The following is a 19,598-nucleotide window of genomic DNA, read 5'->3' as shown; positions in this document are numbered from 1 at the left end:
GGGGCTCTTCAGCGTGTGTATACACTGATCATCTCTCAGTGCTCTGTGCAGCTCTATTGGATGCCCCGAATGAGAGCCGGTCCTCCCAGGCCTGTGTCTGAAGTCCTCACGCAGCCCAGCAGTTTCAGGTGTGCCAACCCGGTGTTTATAGCTGGAATCCTCCCTCCCCCTGACAAGCAGCTATTAGTAGCTGTGAACTATTCTGCTGCAACCACCCAGGGAGATTTCCGACAGCATAGCCCTTCTCAGACCCTACTCCAGACTGGTTAAGTCAGAATCTCTCAGGGTACAGCCCAGGCAAACTCAAGCTCTCCAGATGGCTCTCATGGGCATCGGGGATAAGACCCAGTGAGGTTGAGAATGGTGCTTTTCTTCCACCAGAGCATCTTAGGAGGTTGAGGAAATAGTATATAGACTTTACTGTGACACATTCTGATTTCATGGGTGTGATATTGGGTTCAAGAACCTGCATTTTGGGCTGGGGATATAGCCTAGTGGCAAGAGTGCCTGCCTCGGATACACGAGGCCCTAGGTTTGGTTCCCCAGCACCACATATACAGAAAACGGCCAGAAGCGGCGCTGTGGCTCAAGTGGCGGAGTGCTAGCCTTGAGCAAAAGGAAGCCAGGGACAGTGCTCAGGCCCTGAGTCCAAGGCCCAGGACTGGCCAAAAAAAAAAAAAAAAAAAAAAAAAAAAAAGAACCTGCATTTTAAATTTTTAATTATAATTAACAAATTAATTAATTATTTTTAGTGCCTGTCCTGGGGCTTTAACTCAGAACCAGGACACTGCCCCTGAGATATGTTTGCTCTAGGCTAGTGCTCTACCACTTGAACTACAGCTCTACTTTAAGGCTTTCAGTTATTAATTGGAGATAAGAAGTGCTGCAGGAAGTGGCACTGTGGCTCAAAGTGGTAGAGCACTAGACTTGAGCTGAAGAACTCAGGGACAGCGACCAGAGTTCAAGCCCCATGATCAACAAAATAAATAAGTGGATAAATGAATGGATAATAATAGTCTTTAGCCGGGTACCAGTGGCTCACACATCTAATCCTAGCTACTCAGGAGGCTGAGATCTGAGGATCACGGTTCAAAGGCAGCCTGGGCAGGAAAGTCCCTGAGACTCTTATCTCCAATTATCCACCAGAAAACTGGAAGTGGCACGGTGGCTGAAGTGGTAGAGCGCTAGCCTAGAGTTCAAGCCCCAGTACTGGCAAAAAAAATCTCACAGACTTTTTCACTAGGGCTGATCTGCCATCCTCAGATCTCAGGCTCCTGAGTAGCTAGGATTATATGCACCAGCCACAGGTGTGTGTTGAGCCTGCATTTTTAATAAGCTCCCAGGTAATTCTGATGCATGCAATCTAGCCATCGTACTTTGAAATTGATGCTAGCCATTCCCAATTTTAATAGTAGAGCTCAGCAAGATACCAGAGCCTGAAGATGGCCCCTTCACTTTTTGTGTGTTTGTTTTCAAGGTGTTATTTAGCTCTACTTCTTTTATTTCAAGGTTCAGACTTATTTCCCTCCACCCAACCCTTTTCACTGGAATCAGCCCTACTCCCAGCACCCTATCTAGAACACCCTCTGCTGGATCAACCATCATCTTACCCGAAAAGCTCATCCCTCCCAGACTTCATCCACTGGGCCTGGCACCTGGCCTTGCTAGACCCCACCATCCCACAGACCTGCAGCCCTGTGCTCAGACATATGCTGGGTGCTGGGAGACCAGGCTTGCTTCTCAATGAGTCCTCTTCTCTGCGCAGACATATGAGTGGTCTTAATTCCTCTACTTGTAAAATGAGAGGACACAGCCAGTGCATGGAGTTATGGTAGAAGAAAGTGTTTCTGCTGCTAAATTTTAAATCTACTGGATTAGGGATGATTTCTAGTCCCTCTCTTTCTGGCACACTGAAAAACCTACAATGACATAGATTGTCATTATCTTTCCTCATATTTTATTGCTAGCAATATAATTATTTTTAAAAACTGATTTATGATACAGATGTCTATGTTTTATTGAAAACATAAGTTAGCATACAAGAGCGGGAGCCTGTAAAATAAAAATTAAAAAAAAACTTTGTTTTTCCATAGACAATATTCAGCCTAAGGGCAGAATAATGGAAAATGTTGTGAAAAGCTATGAGCAGAGTACTGTAGGAAATGTGTTTATGTATTACCTCACTTAATCTATATACAATCCTCTCAGAAAAAAAAAATCTGTTTTATGTCCATTTTAGAGAGGAAGAAAATCCAGCAAGGGGGCGTAAAGTGCTTTGTACTGTGTCACACAGCTTTATGGAGCCAGGAGTTAAACTCACACACTTTGACTCTTAAAATCAAATGCAGCCTGTCTCAGCCTGTTCAAACTACTATGACAAATATCTTATACCTGGCCATTTCTAAAGAAAGACATCTTTGCTATTCATCATTCTGTGGGCTTACAAATCCAAGACCTAGGCCCCAACAGGTTTGGCTTCAAGTGAGAGCTAGATTTATGCCAAGAGGGTTATTTTGACCTGCATCTTGTGTGGCAGATGGGCAGAAACAAATCTCAGAAACATCTTTAGAGAGGGCACTAAATCTTACCCATGAGGACAGAGCCTCTGTAACACTACTGAAGTCTTATGTATGAAGTATTTTTTGGTATGCCAGTTCTGGGTCTTGAACTCAGGGCCTGGCTCTGTCCCTGAGCCTTTTTTGTTTGTTTGTTTGTTGCTCAAGGCTAGCAACTCTACCACTAGAGCCACATCTCCACTTCCAGCTTTTTTGGTACTTACTTGGAGATAAGAGTCTCATGGTCTTTCTTGCCTGGGCTGGCTTCGAACCACAGTCCTCAGGTCTCACCCTCCTGAGTAGCTAAGAGTGTCATGAGATACCAGCATCTAGCAGCAACTATTTTATTTTTAAAACTCAAGCGTCATACTCCTGGAGAAGTGCATAGTCACTTAAGAATGTCCATTTGAATTCAGGCTTAATGAAATGCCCATTACAACCCAACCATACATGCTTTCCTTTATCCTGAAAATCCAGGACTTCCAAGAAGATGAGATGTCTCTGTATGTATTGTAGGGAATGATTCAGTACAAGGCCTAGATGAAGCTGACAGGGAAGTGACCATTTGATTGAGCTGGTGTCCCCTTCACACCATGCTGTTTTGTCCAGGATCACCCCTGCTGGTCTACAGTTGGCTCCAAGGGACACAGAGCATGGCTAGTCCTCTGTCATCTGCTGCCTTTCATAAGCCCAGTGCCATCACAAGTTGGCGTTTAGAGTGTTGACCCTATCACTGCCAAACGCAGGCCATAAGCAGCTATTGTTAGGGTCTATCATCTATCGGCTAAGAGCCTTCAAGAGTTTGAGGGACCCTTGGAAAGTCCCAAAAGACTCACAGCACATGCTGAGGGATTTTATCTAATTAATCTCTGGAAAACTGGCACACAGACATGGGTAGAGTAAAATGTTTGGCCACGTCCACATGTAGCTTTAGTTTTACAACAGTGATTGAAAAGGAAGACGTTCATTAAGGTTGGCACTCCTGTCCATATCCAAACAACTTAAGGCTTCTGTGGTGGTTTTGTCTTTCCTTGAAAGCCTCTCTGAACTGCCAGTTCCAGCAGCATGCATTGTGCATTTATGAAATGTGCATGTGCATTTACGAAATGTGTGCTGGGTCAGCGGTGATTTTGTTTTCCTCCTTTGGGGGGGGGGGTCCCTGGTATGATGCATTAGAGTTATATGAATGTTCTCAGAGTTAATCTAGTTTGGTTACTGTTGCAGGTGTAAGCACGCTGGGCACTGTGCATTAATAGAGATTATTCTAAATGGGAGAATTCTTGTAGGCTTTTTAAATTCCAAGACCATCAGTAAATAACAGAGGAAACTGAAATCATTGGACAGGGTGTTGGTTGCGATAGTTTGGATATGAAATGTCATCCACAGGGTCCTATGTTTGATTCTCAGCTGGTGGTGCTATTTTAGAAGGGTCTAGAAACTTTAGGAAGTGCGACCTAGCTGAAGGAAATAGGTCAGTGAGACATGCCCTGGGGGGGTTTGTCTTGCCTTAGCCCCTTTTTCTCACTCCTTCCTGTTCACCATGAGGGAGAAGCCCCCTGTGCCAAAGGCTCCCACCTCCATGATATTCTGCTCCAGTGCCAGGTGCTGAGTTGTGAGCAAAATGAATAATTCCTCCCCTACATCATTTCTGTCAGGTATTTGCAGTGACAGTTAAAGTGACAGAGATGTTTTCATGGAAAAAACATACACATGCATAAGTATATAGTCTCATAGACATACATATAAATTTGCATCATTACCCCCCTTTTTTCTGACCCTGATAAAGCTTTGAATCTTTGAAAACTTATTCTCTGAAGATTTATTTTTGCTAGTGGAATTATATATAAAACTTTTCTCTGTTTTCAAAGATTTTTAAGTTGTCTTTTTTTAATCAGAATTGATAACTATGCAATTTTTTTCTTTCAAAAATAATGCCTGAACTTGTTGAAGTGTACCACTCAGTGGCATTAATTATACTCATATTGTGAAGCATCTGTCACCATAATCTATCTCTAACCCTCTTCATCTTGAAAAGGGTTATTTTTTTGTTGTTGTTTTAGTTATTGTGTTTTAGTGGTGTTCTTCGGGCTTGAACATAGGTCCTATGTGCTGTCACTGAGCTTTTGTGCACAAGACTAGCATTCCAACACTTGAGCCACAGCCTTACTTCTGGCTTTTTGGTGGTTAATTGGAGATATGAGTCTCATGGGACTTTCCTACCCAGGCTGACTTTGAGCCGAAATCCTTAGATCTCAGCCTCCTGAATTACTCTAGTAATGCCACAAACCTCAGTTTGCAGACAGCCCTGTAATCACAGTGGAGGGAAAATGAGATACTCCATAGTACCCTGTGTAGATTAGGCATTAAGTGCATTTTCAGTTTATGACTGGCTTATCTGGACACAATCCCACTGCAAGTCCCAGAAGCGTCTGGAGATCAATCTTTATTCAAATGAAATCACTCAGGTTTTTTCTAGCCTATTTATTTGATGAAAGTAGCACTTAGTTCCCACCCAAAATTAAGCCTGTTAAGAAACTACAAACTTCCTACATGACAAGCTCACTGAGGAAGAAAATCCCCCATATGTTTTCATCAGATACACAATAGAGGTCTTATTTAGCAAGGGCCGAATGGCTTCTATGGAATTCTTCATTTTCCTAGGGGAGATAAATTCGGCCTTCTGGGACCCATGCCCTGAAAGTTCAGAAAACTCTCGAAATGACATAGTAGTTTCTTCAATGTTTCTCTTTGTCTCCATCTCTCTGTCTCTCTCTGTGCCTCTTTCTTTCAGCTTAAATGGTAGAATGGTAGTCTGGAAATTTTCTTAAGATTCTTTTATTACTATAATTCAAATTACATAAAAGGGTTTCACCATGACATTCATATATATTATTACTATGACTGTATTTACCTCCTATTTCTTTCTTATTCAGCCCTTCCTCCCCCCTCTCATCTGTCTAGTACCCTTCCCCTTTTACTATTATGAGCTTGGTTCATTTTGTTTTGTTTTGTCTTACCCTGGCTTCCACAAGGGACAGAGCATGCCATACTTGTGTGTTTTTTTCTGGTTTTTATTTTATTTTTTCTTATTTATTGTCAACGTGATGCACAGAGAGGTTACAGTTTCATACGTTAGGCCTTGGGTGCATTTCTTGTACTATTTGTTACCTCCTCCCTCATTCCCCCCTCCACCTTCCCCTCTTCCCTCTCCCCCATGAGTTGTTCAGTTGGTTTACACCAAACAGTTTTGCAAGTATTGCTTTTTTAGTCGTTTGTCTTTTTATCCTTTGTCTCTCGATTTTGATATTCCCTTTCACTTTCCTAGTTCTAATACCAGTATATACAGTTTCCAATGTACTCAGATAAGATACAGTGATAGTGCGGGTACAACCACAGGAATACAAGAGGATCATCAACAATAGAAGCTACAGTTTTAACATGGCATGTTGAAAGTAATTACAACAGTGATATAACAGTCATTTCCATAACATGGAGTTCATTTCACTTAGCATTATCTTATGCATTCATAAGTGTTTGTGAGACTGGCTTTTTTCACTTAACATCATGATCTCCAGTTCCATTCATTTTCTAGCAAATGACATAATTTTAGTCTCCTTAATGGCTGAGTAAAACACCATTGTGTACATATACCACATTTTTTTTTATCTGTGTGTTCATCAAGGCTGATTCCATAGCTTGGCTCTTGTGAATAGTGCTACAATAAACATGTGTTTACAGGTGTTTCTTTAGTAAACTCTTCAGTGATTTGACCCCATTCAGCGGCTCTAAGACTCAGCTAAACCATGGGGCCTGGCAGAGCAGAGCCAGTGCCATTCCTTCCCACTGCTGACCACAAAGCCAGCACAGAACAGGGTAAGTGCCCCTTACACAGCCCTTCCACATCCAACCTTTAGGGAACTAGACAACCCCCCAGGTGGGCACTTGGCCATATTGAAATCTGTCTCAGACATCAAAGGGAGTGTGTGAATGTGGTCATTCATCCCAAAACAAGGAGCATAAGAAGCTGCCAGGAACCACTCCAGCTGTGCTGAGTGATATACAATGTAGAGGGGAGGGAGTTAGACCCATGAGAGTCAGCTAGGCAGACCTCCAGGGAGCTTTGGAGGAGCTAGGCAAGCAGTATGGGGAGGGGAAAGAGCAGCAGCTGCAAGTTACAGAGGTAGCCTGAAACGTGCAAGCTATGTTGGGCCTTGTGTTGGGCTGTATGTCACATCTCTCTGAGCAGACCTCACCTGAAATCCTCTGTAGTGTCCTGGTGAGGAGACAGCATGGCTAGATCTGCAAAGCAGGGTCAGGATGCTGAAAGAGATGGAGTGCAGAGTGGATGCTGCAGGTCTTGAGTGGGATTGCGAGAAAACAGTAACAACGAAGCATTACATTCCATGTCTTGTTCCTATGGTGTGTTGTGAGGCTACCTGCTAGATATGCATATCTACTCTCTCCCTTGGTTCCATGTGCAGCATGCCTTCCCATGATGCAGCATAAGCCAAGAGGCTGAGTGTGTTTGCATGGAATGATTTAGGGGTTGGCAAAAGAAAAGCCATTTGATTCTGGTATCACTCTGAATAACTATTCTTGGTGTGTGGGAAGAAGGAGTGTTTATCCGCACAAATGTACACATGGACTTGGGAGCCTTCATGAATGTGGGCATGTGCACCTACACCTTGCTCTCTCTCAGTCATGTGGGCTACTGTTTAGGTACAGAATTAACCAAATAAATATTTTTCTTTCCAGTTAGGGAGGTCAGCCCAAGGCTGAGTTTCTGTTTTTACTTTCTTTGGCTCATTTTCCACCCACATTTTTTAAAAAGACAACAGAGATGACATGTTTGACGTCCATGTGCTGATTGGTGTTCATCTATACTTAGAATTGAAAGAATCTCTATTTAATATTCTGGAGTCTGGCTGCTCTGTGTATATTACTTGACAGATTCAGAGTAGGATGCCAGCAAGGGGTCACATAACCCTGGCTGTGGACCTCCAACAGCTCAGCCCCCACTGCTGCTCCTACCTCCCTGCTCCCATGGCCAGCACAGGTGTTCTATGGCCACTAACTTAGAGACTCAACAGAAAGCACATACTGATCACAGTGGTGACATATTTAGCCTTACATATCAGGCTAGTTAGTTTCCACCTTGGCTGCCCTGATAACCATGTACATGACTATGGCCAAGGTGCTAACCCTTCATTTCTTCTCTGTAGCTATAAGGCAAGAACCATAGGCCAAACATAACTCTTCTAGGGACTGATAGAATCATGAGCATACAACACAGCACATGATGGGTAAGGGGTGATAGGAATGCTAGACTGTTGGGGTCTTTAGCCCCTCGTCTCCCCCGACCCACGGGAGAGACTGGGAAGGCACGCCCCAACCGGACGAGCCAAGCAAGGAAAGGGTCGGCAGACTGCCTATACCCAGCCCTCCCTCACCAGAGAACAATCAGACGGCCTGGGAGACAAGTCAGTGCAAGATCTCATTTATTAGGGAAGTACGTGCCACTAATATAAGTCACAGGAGCCAATCAGGTCTAAGATCGGCAGGAAGGGGAGGCATGAGTTGTCCATCAAGGGCGGAAGAGCCGGGGCATCACAGCCCACAGAACTGCCTCCGGGTTATAACCAAAGACACTTGTAACAGCTGTGCATTGTTGTTAGGTGCCGCCATCTTAGCCACACGTGGCCCCAAGACTGAGAAGCAGGCGGGGCCAGCTAGTTGACTTCCAGGTGTGCCTAACACTAGACCACCCTAAGGGGAACACAAGGCCCCTTTTGTGGCTCCATTATAATTCTTTTATCACCTCTCCATCTTGCACACTGTCTCTTGATGTCTTGGAACTACTCTTCATTCATTCATTCATCTGTTTATCAACGAATTCATACATATGTATGTATATGTACATATGTAGTCTGTTCCAAAAATAACTTAGGGTGACTAGTGCCCATCTTCTATGGAGTTATTTCTTTTATCTCACAGTTCTTGTTAAGAGAATACAACTACATTACAAAAATATTTGTACCAAAAAAACCCCCAAAAAAACTGATAAAAGGGGTTGGAAGTATGACTCAGCAGTAAGAGTACCTACCTAGCAAGCATTAGGACCCAAGTTCAAGCCTCAGTATTGTAAAAAATAAAATACAAATGTTTACTCACTGTTACTCACTAGTCCTTTTGACCCTCCTCAAACAGAAGCATCCAGGCATGAAGCCAGCCCATGTGACACTCCAGAGTCGTGGGGTGCTTCTTGCTTCCAAGATCCTGTGGGCTAGAAGGAAGAGCCAGGTGGAGCAGGTGTTACGTGGCAGGTCCCAGAGCTCCAGACCTGCAGCCCTCCATCACAGGATCTTGGGAGCTAGCTCACTGTGGTCCAGAAGAGCGTTGTGAGCAGGCGAGGACATGCCTCTCTCTGCACAGTGGGATGAACTGAGGGCTGCCCCAGAAGGCTTTGCCTGTGGGGCTACCTGCCTGCCCACTGGAACTGAGGTAGCAAGGGCCTAGCTGCTAGAAGGCGTTTGGGAAAAGCCCATGTCACTTCCTCTGGCACACTCAGCTACTAGATTCTAGAAAGTGAGAGGAGAAACTTCAGGAAGTAAGAGCCATTCTCCTCCCAACAGCTGTGGTCCTGCCACAGCCTGCCCAACCCCCCTGCTGGTTGCATCTCCAACAGTTCCAGCTCTCCCACCAGGATCTGGCTACAGACTTATTTTTGATGTTTTGTCTTCTGCTTGTTTGTGTTTAACAGTTCCCTCCCACTCGTTCTTTGTTTTCATGGGGATGTCCCCCTGGCCAGCAGCCAGTTTGTCCAGGGGCTCCCTGACATGAGCTGCTTCTCTGAGGGAGAGCTATCTGCTGCTGGGACCTCCTTCTCCTTCCCCACACTGGAGTCCTGCTTCCTTTCTTGGAGCCTCTGTTTCTACAGTCTATCTAGGTGGCTTGTAGGCTGCAAAGCCACCAAGGGCCAGCAGGGAAGGATGAACCAGAGTGGTAGGCTCATTCTACATGGAAGAAACACATGTGCAGAGACACAGAAACACACCAAAGCCAGCTGCCAGCCAGGCTATTATGGACAAAAGACAGATCCTGAAATCCTCAAAGGTCGTGTGACGTTTCTGGGACTTCATCTGAGAGGAGATGATGCTGTGGGGACCAATTTTAGGCTTCTTGTGGGCCTTTAGCATCCCCTTTCTAGCCAATGCTATAAGGAAATCTGAAGGTATGAGAGAGACAGAGTAGTGTTGACGACAGCCATACATTACAATCATTACAGGGCAGCATAGTGTCCCAGAGAATTAATTCTGAATCCTTCAAACTAGATAAAGACAGGATAGTTAATTTGGTGTTTTGTAGTCAAATGCCTCTAGCCCTTTTATTCACGGACTACTTTTGAGATAGAGTCTACTTCCTGTCCAGGCACAGGTGTGCACGTGGACTGTGATCTTCCTGTTTTGGGAATGACAGGTAAGTACCACTGTATCCAGCAGTCTAGTGAACTTTTCAACCCAGGGTTGGTTTACAACCATTCTTAGCTTCAAGTGTCTAAGATTACTAACAGGCATGAGCCACCAGCACCAGACTGTTTACTTGTTTTTGAGTCAACCACATAGGGGTTCAAATACATATTTCTTAGCTATATGAACTTGGGCCACTGACTTTAGTTCTCTGAGGCTCTGATTCCTCCTCTATAAATTAGAAAAAGAATGCCTACTTCCCCCAGAGGGTTGTGAGGAATTGCACAAAATTAAGCCTAACAGGTCCCCAGTGTGTATGTCTTCTTATTCACCCTGTATCGCTAATCATTGTTCTTCATTGGTTTTAGTCTCATACATATTTTTAAGGTCTGAGTGTGTTCCAGGCCTCATGCACAAAGATCCAAACAAAAATAAGACATGGATCATGTTTTCAAGAGCAGTCTTGTGCTGGAACCAGGAAACTAAGAAGCGATCACAAAACAGTTTAAAAGATGCTACAGGCAGGAAGGCAAACTGAGGGAGGGAGTGTCCCAGTGGAGATGATCACTGATTCAAGGGTGCTGAGGGGTTGGAGCTGGGAGAAAGGTATTTTGGGAAGAGAGGCAGCAGTGAAAGCAAATGTTAAGTGTGGAGGATGAAGAGGGTTGAGGTAGTGGAAATGTAGAACCAAGCTCAGGCTCAGGCTTCATATGCCATCATTGGGATTTAATGTGAAAACTATAAAAAGAGCTCTAAAAGGAGCTTCAGCTATGGAGCATTGTGCTGTGAAAGGGGACTTGTCACCCATGGCTGAGAAGTCCTGATACCATTTGCCTCTTTCAAATCTTCAGTGCAGGATCTTAAGCTAGAATGACTGACACTAAATAGCAACATTTTTCTCTATATATTCCATGTAAAAATAAGTCACTAAAAAGTGTGATGGTGTCATATCATACACCAAGATTTTGAGCTATTTTTTTTGTAGTCTTGGCAAGGTGAGGTTGTTACTTGTAAGACATAGAATAACGATTGCACTTCTCTGAACCATTTATTTCCTACCTACTACTAACTTCCCATTATAAAATGGATAATCCAAAGAATAAGAATAAGACCTGACTCAGAATTCAAGGTTTGGTGAGTGGATATCACAAGGCTTCTTGCAATGGTTAACAAATGGATAATGTCATCTATTGGAAAACTGTTTAGATCAGACAGAAATTGAATAGCTGATGTACAGGACAAGCTGATCTCCACTTCACCATCTACATGGAAATAAGCCAAAAGTTCCCAGATGTGATGGTCAGATACTTGTGACTCCAGGACTCAGGAGGCTGAGATAGGAAGGACCACAAGCTTGAGGCCAGCCCAGGCTGCATAGCAAGACCTCTCCCGCCCCCCCAAAATAGCCAGGTACTAGTGACTCATGCCAATACTCCTTAGCTATTCAAAAGGCAGAGAATTATTATTTGAAGCTTGGTTGAGCAGAAGTCTGTGACTCTACTTCCAAAATTAACTAACACAAAAGGTAGGCTGGAGGTATTGCTCAAATGGTAAAGTAACCTCCAAACAAGGAAATCAAGTATCCACACAATCCTTAGCTCAAATCCTAGTACTGGGAAAAATAAATAAATGAAGTAAGTAAATTTAAAAACAAGAAACTAGCAAAAGTCACCTTAACTTTACTTCTAAAAATAAATATGATTTTGATCCTAGAGTCTTGCTACTTCCATTTTTGTTTTTGTTTTGAAATATTATAGCTTGTTTTCTGATCTGGAAAAATGATCATATGATATTTAAAAACAATCCAAGATATCTAAGCATTCAGAGATTACTACAAAGGAAAAAACATCCCAAATAGAAAGCATACCTAATTTCACTTGCCCAGAGATAAACCAATGTTGGGCCTATATTTTGTTTGTATCTTTCCCCACAAGGTAACTACTTCAAACGGTACATATACCACAAGCTTCTTATGACTTGAAAACAGTAACCTTCCTCATACCTAATAATATGCAACAAGGGGGCTGGGAATATGGCCTAGTGGCAAGAGTGCTTGCCTTGTATACATGAAGCACTGGGTTCAATTCCCCAGCACCACAACATATATAGAAAACAGCCAGAAGTAGCGCTGTGGCTCAAGTGGCAGAGTGCTAGCCTTGAGCAAAAAGAAGCCAGGGACAATGCCCAGGCCCTGAGTTCAAGCCCCAGGACTGGCAAAAAAACAAAAAACAAACAAAAAAACAAAAAAATCTCTTGGGCTAGGGATATGGCCTAGTGGCAAGAGTGCTTACCTTGAATACATGAAGGCCTGGGTTCAATTCCCCAGCACCACATATATAGAAAATGGCCAGAAGTGGTGCTGTGGCTCAAGTGGCAGCGTGCTAGCCTTGAGCAAAAAGAAGCCAGGGACAGTGCTCAGGCCCTGAGTCCAAGGCCCAGGACTAGCAAAAAAAAAAAAAAAAAAAAAAATGTGCAATGGTTTTAAGGGCCTTCCCAGGCTGAGTCAAAAGGAACTAAATTGCCTGCCTCAGATACATGAGGCCCTAGGTTCGATTCCCCAGCACCACATATACAGAAAACGGCCAGAAGCGGCGCTGTGGCTCAAGTGGCAGAGTGCTAGCCTTGAGCGGGAAGAAGCCAGGGACAGTGCTCAGGCCCTGAGTCCAAGGCCCAGGACTGGCCAAAAAAAAAAAGGAACTAAATTCCAACAGCAGTAGAAGTGATGGAAAGGAAGTAATATCTCCTCCTAGGAAAGTTTGAATCTTGAATGATGTGAAGATTTTCATGTATGGAGGAGCTCAAAGCACTTACCAGGTAGGAGAAAGTCTGGGAGAAACTTCTAGATGCCAGCCTGCCTGGCTAGGCTGACTAGTAGCCACTGAACACATGAGCAGAGAGACTGGCACCCAGCCACTTCCAGCCATTTGCTAGGCTCTGAGAATGGAGTTTGCTGCTGGCTGCAGAGAACCAGAAGCTAAGGATAGATATAAACTGACACAACCAAATCTCTGCTTCCCAAATCCTTGGGAACACATTATTAAAAATCCAAGTGCTTTTGTTTTTTTTTTGTCGTTGTTTTTTTTTTTGTTTTTTTTTGGCCAGTCCTGGGCCTTGGACTCAGGGCCTGAGCACTGTCCCTGGCTTCTTTTTGCTCAAGGCTAGCACTCTGCCACTTGAGCCACAGCGCCGCTTCTGGCCGTTTTCTGTATATGTGGTGCTGGGGAATCGAACCTAGGGCCTCGTGTATCCGAGGCAGGCACTCTTGCCACTAGGCTATATCCCCAGCCCAAATGCTTTTGTTTTTAAAATGGGGCAGGAGTGTATGATCAAACTATGTATTAATCCTGTATGGAAATCTCACAAGCTCATGACTTCTGTACAAGGAATATATGCTAATTTAAAATCTGAAAATACCTAGTCATATACAAGCCAAGTGTAATCTATGAACACATCTCAGGAAATGCTCATCATTTCAGTGGAACCCTTTTTAAAGCACCTTTTGAACTTACACAGGAGCTTGCTTTACTCTATACATAAAACATTCAGTAAATAACTCTAGCAAAGTCCTCCTAAAGAGAGCTATGGTCAACCAGATGTGAAAAAAAATTAAAAAGCACTCTAGATGCCAGTATTTGAGGCCACTGACTCTACAATGAAGGAATCTACCCTGTTGGATACCTGCTGAAAGTCTGATTCCAAAAGCAGCTTTAAGAACTAGTTGTTTATTTAAATGGCTCATTGGTGCCACCTAGTGACGAAGTGCTAGAGCACAACTTTGGAGCCTGTAGGTTTTCTGATCAGCATGTCAACCATGTCTCTACACACACACACACACACACACACACACACACACACACACACACACCCCGCCCCCCACACACGCATAGTAAATTTAAGGAACATCCTAGGAACAATTTTTTTCTTCATGTTGAAACATTTCTCACGAACATATTCCTTCCCTCTCTCATGAACAACCTTGTGTGCTCCCACCTTATTTTTGCCATTTCAATCATCAACAGTAAACCAAAGCACAAGAACATTCAGAAGCCAGGCACACATGGCTCATGCCGTAATCCTAGATACTCAGTAGGATGAGATCTGAGGATCACAGTTAGAAGCCAGCCCCAACAAGAAATTATGTGGGGGGAAAAAGTGAGACTTTATTTCCAATTAACCACCAAAAAGTCAGAAGTGGAGCTGTGGCTCAAAAGGCAGAGCACTAGCCTTGAGTAGAAAAAGCTAAGGGGCATCACTCAGACTCTGATACACACACACACACACACACACACACACACACACACTTCTGAGAATATTTGCAGAACAACTGTTTATCAGGCCACTCCTTTGCTCAGCATTTTCCCCTAACTGTCCTTCTCTCCTTGCTTTCCAGAAAGAGATGACAAGCAGGATGTGTCACTAATGTTCCATGTCATTCCTGGGAAGAAAAGGAAGCTGTTTCCTCCAGGAGACCTCAGGGGACATGAGGTGGCTCTGGCTGAAATGGCGTGCCTACTTCTGGGAGCAGATGAGCTGAAGACACAGGGACATTCCTGGAAGACCTTTCTCCCCCACCCCATGTGCTCTTAACCCTCTGAGTGCTGCTAGCCAAGACCTGGGGGCCAGGCAGACTATGTGGAGAAGAGCCAGCTGCAGACCCTCCTGCTAAAGCCTCAGCCGGGCAGGGCCTCTGCACCTCTGCTCACGTGACCGTTCTGCCTGCGACCTGCCACCTAAGCTTTATCAGAATTCAGGTTTTGTGACTGAGACATTCCTTTGTATCTTTCTGCTCATGACTTGTTAGCTGGCTTTTCTGCCCTTTGTTTTCTAAATCCCAAGTGAATTTTGGAACTCTGAACACACAGCAGGTTTTTCTACACCAAACCTTCTTCAGGGCTGAGGGGTCCACTTTGTTTTTCTTTCTTCACATTGTGCAGGGCCTGGATCTGTGGAAGCCCCAAACCCCAACTGGAAAGATCCCCACCAGTTCCCACATAAGCAGTTTCACCAGGGACCACTCTGCAGCTAAACCATCTCTGCCGCAAATAGGTCCTCACATTCGCACCATTTGGGAAGAGACTGGTCACCTGCCAAAAAGAGAGCAGCTTTTTAGTTTGCCCTGAGAAGAATGTATATTGTTCCAAAACCACTTTCATTCTTTTTTTTTTTTTTTTTTTGGCCAGTCGTGGGCCTTGGACTCAGGGCCTGAGCACTGTCCCTGGCTTCTTCCCGCTCAAGGCTAGCACTCCGCCACTTGAGCCACAGCGCCGCTTCTGGCCGTTTTTCTGTATATGTGGTGCTGGGGAATCGAACCTAGGGCCTCGTGTATCCCAGGCAGGCACTCTTGCCACTAGGCTATATCCCCAGCCCACCACTTTCATTCTTGACTCATTCTTCCCTATATCCCAGAAAAAAATATAAAGACAAGTGACCAAGAATTACCAGTAGAATCCCTGAGCCAGATGAGGGCAGTGTTCGTTCTTTATGATAGTAAAGTCGTGGCTGCCTCTACATAACTGTAGCATTTTGATGACAAAACAAAAGGACACTTGGTAATTTGGTGCATGGAGATTAGCCAGCCAGCCCAGGTTGATCCCATAAGCTTCTGAAACCAGCTGATGTGGCCTACTCCTTCCTCCTTTCCTCCCCTGCTGTGTTGTATTACAACACAGTATTCATTTCTGCCACAGTTTCCAAGGTAACAGTGAAGCTGGTGCTCATTCCCTTCTCTCCATTACCAAGTTTTCTCTTCCAGTAGACAGAATAACACATTCTGTGCTACTTCCTGCCTTCGCAAACCTCACTGGGTTGTAGTTGATGAAATGTTGCCTTTTCTGATTCATTTCCAATACTGTTGTCCTGACAGCCTGTGACTAGCGGGTAAAAGTACTCCCTGGAATATTTGAATTTAATAAAGAATCCATTGGTGGAGGGAAATAGATAAGAATGTATTAGTGCATTTTCATGGAATAACAATTAAAAGTTAAGCTAAACAACTCAGATTTTGTTTGATTATATGGAATGTGTGAAAGCCATTTGTGAATGCCACAAAAGCTTAGAAAGCATGAAATCCTTGTCCAAACTAAGAAAGGACTGATGGTGGGCCTGGTGGCCTTCTGTGTTACCGACCACAGACTGACTCCCATTTCCTGCATCCTAGAAGCCATCTTGTGGAACCCAAACACTGCTACCTCTCCATCTTGCCAGGATCTGGTGTACAATAAATGTGTTTTGTTTTGTTTCTGCCTTGACTATTTTGAGACTGAAATAGGCAAAAGATTTTTCCCAGCATCACATTAACAAGAAAAATCTCTGGCTGCCATTAAAGATCCAGAGGAACAAGAAGCCCCAGTTCCCAACCTGTGCAACACACATGGCTCATCGGAGAACAACACAATGGTGGGAGAGAGTGGCAGTACCCTTTCTTTGCCCAGAGAGCATCTCTGTAGCTAGTTACCATGGGAACCACAGGGCCATTTCATGAGAAAGCGGAATATGTTCCCACATTTCCATGATGTTGATTAGTCAGGTGGAAAGCTGGGATTGGAAGATATTTGTCACTGATTTTTAACATTGTTTTCTCACTGTTGTATGTATGAAATTTTCCTTTTCAGTTGCCCATACAAAACTCTAACCATTCAGGCTTGCCTTCCTGCTTTTGCTTTCATCCTGTCTTTACTATCCCATTAGCTTATTTGATTGGAGTTTTATTGATTTATATACATGTAAGTTATCCTTTTAGCTGGGAGTCATTAAGGGACTTGAATAGAGTCAGTCTCTCTCTCTCTCTCTCTCTCTCTCTCTCTCTCTCTCTCTCTCTCTGTCTGTCTGTCTCTGTCTCTGTGTGTCTCTCCTTCTCTTTCTCTCTCTTTCTCTCTGTTTTCTCTCTCCTATTGCCCCTTTCCACCCTCCCCACCCCATTGTTATAATTTATATTAGTCTGTCATTCTGCCTGTGTTGGAAGCCAATCTCTTTCTATGGCCTTAAACTTGGTCCCCTTTCTATCACCTATGGGTATCTTACTGTAAGAAAAATACGGTACATCTTCAAGAAATGGACACAAAAGTGTCCCCAATAATGCTGTTGTCCTTCTTGCTCTGATCCTTGTGAACTTTCAAGAAAGGTGATTATCTCCTAGAATTAGCCAAATTGTGCTTTGGAAATAATGGCTGTTTTATGCCATATATATGCACACAAAAAAGGTTTATGCCAGACTATTTTCCCCTGGACAGATATTAATTTTCACTGATATGTATTTGTATTATATAGAAGGAAAAGTCTTGTTTCTAATCAATCAAGCTGTTTTACTAGTGTTCTGATTTCAGAGATTTCCTATATCATTTTGCCATTCATCTGAGTAAAATGATAACTATATTTTTAGTTCACTTGTGATTAAATGAAGGTTTATTTTGTTTAGAAAAAAAGACTAATAACCATTTAGAAAAGGAAGAGTAAAACTAAAGGATATTTATGAAATCTGTTCTATGTTAGCTTAGGAATTCCTTTGTCAAAAATAAAAGATAACCATATAGTCTTGTCTTTTTTTAATGTTTGGTTTATTTCTTTATCAAATAAATTCTTTGGCTTACAGTGCTCCTAGGAAAATTGGCAGTTCTTTATAAATTAATTTTATAAATTTCAAATGAATATTTGAAATGACATACATATTTTTATTTGGGCAGTAATTCCTTTATCCTATTAGAGAATTTTGCATAAAGGTATCAAGTACAAAGTCTGGCTTCACAGCAGATGAATGTTATACACACTTTTTTGTTATAGTACAGCTTATTGTTAATTTGATGATAAAGTAGTATATAATGACAACAAAACTAGATCATAGAAAACCTTATCTATTAGAATAAATAAACTTTAATCTCTGGTTTGATGCTATCTTATTTGTACGACTTTGGGTAATTTAATTGTTCCACGATTCAGATTTCTGAACTGCAAGATGGTATTATAAGCTTATTCCTACATATTTGTTTAGGAGAATAAAATCAGCTAACTTATTTGAGAAAAAGACCAAAAAAACCAGAAAATTATATATACATATATGTGTGTGTATTCATTCTGTGTATGGCTACTTTAATAGCACACTTAGAATTGTTATATAATACTTATAAATGATTCCAATAAAAGCCACTGTTGCCAATAGCAATAATACTGTGACAAAAGCTATTTTATTTGGTAAAAAAAAAAATGAGGTAACAATTTCTAGCTGGAAAGCAATGAGGAATGAGGCTTCTGGCATGCCATAGAAATAAAGGTGTTTATAATCTACTATGTATGCTGAAGTGTGACACTATAGGCTGAATTTGGCCTGCAGGCATGTTTTGTTGGACTTGCACAGTGTTCATTTTAAAAATATTTTGTCATTTTTAAACCTTGAAGTTTGAGACTAGGCACTGTGACTTACACCTGTAATCCTAGCTTCTCAGGAGGCTGAGACCTGGAGGTTGGCAGTTCAAAGCTCAGACAGTAAAATCCACGAGAGTCTATATCTAATTATAAAATGCCAGCAAAAATGTCAGGCCAGAGGTATGGCCCTAATGGCAGAGTGCCAGCTGTAAGCAAGATAACCAAGTGAGAGTCTAAGGTCCTGAATTCAAGACACAGTACAGGAGACAAAGTGATAATAATTCATAATACTAATTTATAATTTTGACATATTAAAATGGGGAATTTTGGCTTTTCTTATAAATTCACATTTGGCAATACTAGTCTTTTGTTCTTACAGAACAGGAATTATCTGACAGTGGCTTGAACCACTGAGACAGTACATAATCCCTTCATCTGACCACTGTCCCCACCACTTTATACTGCCTCCCAGCTCTGAGGCTAGCTAGTTCTCACGAACCATTTGCCTACTTCCACTGGAATTGTCACTCATTTACATGTCTTGCCTCTCCTATAATTCTTGAAATTATTTCAAGTTGCCATTATACTAAATTTCCCATTTATCATACAGACATCGTGTATCTCTTCTATACTTTTTTTTTTTTTTTGAAGTCCTGGCCCTTGGACTCAGGGCATGAGCACTGAACTCAGGGCCTGAGCACTGTCCCTGGCTTCTTTTTGCTCAATGTTAGCACTCTGCTACTTGAGCCACAGCACCACTTCTGGCCATTTTTTATATATGTGGTGCTGGGGAATCGAACCCAGGGCTTCATGTATACAAGGCAAGCAATCTTGCCACTAGGCCATATTCCCAGCCCCTATGCTTAATTATTTTTCTAGCAACCAGCCTTTTATTATGGTGCTACATGGAAAGCAGACTCAGACATCAATAACTTCAAACCAGATACCATGATCCCCTCTACCCAACAAGAAAAATGGATAACCCTGTTCCTTTACAGAGATTAAGATGATTAGTAAAGCTCTCCACTTTTAATTATTCTAAATTCTGACTACTCAATTTCATTTCCAAGTAAACATACTCATGACACGGACCAAAATGGTAAATAAATGTCATAAACAAGCAGTGGTAAAGTTACCATTTTAATCTGGTTTTGCTTCTTTTTCAGTGTGAAGTAGATTTTAACAGAATACTGTAATTTTATCTTTAAAACACAAAAACCCT

General features: G+C 42.6%; 1 protein-coding gene across 2 annotated transcripts in view; it reads left to right on the top strand.

Moving 5' to 3' along the window:
* Mob3b (MOB kinase activator 3B) overlaps positions 1-15,172 on the top strand; it is a 169,072-nt gene extending 153,900 nt beyond the window's left edge. For both annotated transcript variants that reach the window (XM_048360163.1, XM_048360237.1), the window contains exon 4: positions 14,412-15,172. In XM_048360163.1, coding sequence (XP_048216120.1) covers positions 14,412-14,441 — 30 coding nt within the window. In that variant the 3' untranslated portion in view covers positions 14,442-15,172. The remainder of the gene's footprint in view (positions 1-14,411) is intronic.
* Positions 15,173-19,598: the final 4,426 nt, after the last annotated feature.

This window comes from Perognathus longimembris, chromosome 1 (assembly GCF_023159225.1).
Source record: "Perognathus longimembris pacificus isolate PPM17 chromosome 1, ASM2315922v1, whole genome shotgun sequence".
Classification (NCBI taxonomy): domain Eukaryota; kingdom Metazoa; phylum Chordata; class Mammalia; order Rodentia; family Heteromyidae; genus Perognathus; species Perognathus longimembris.
The sequence above is the reverse complement of the archived record's forward strand: the minus strand, read 5'-3'. Positions and strand labels throughout refer to the sequence as shown.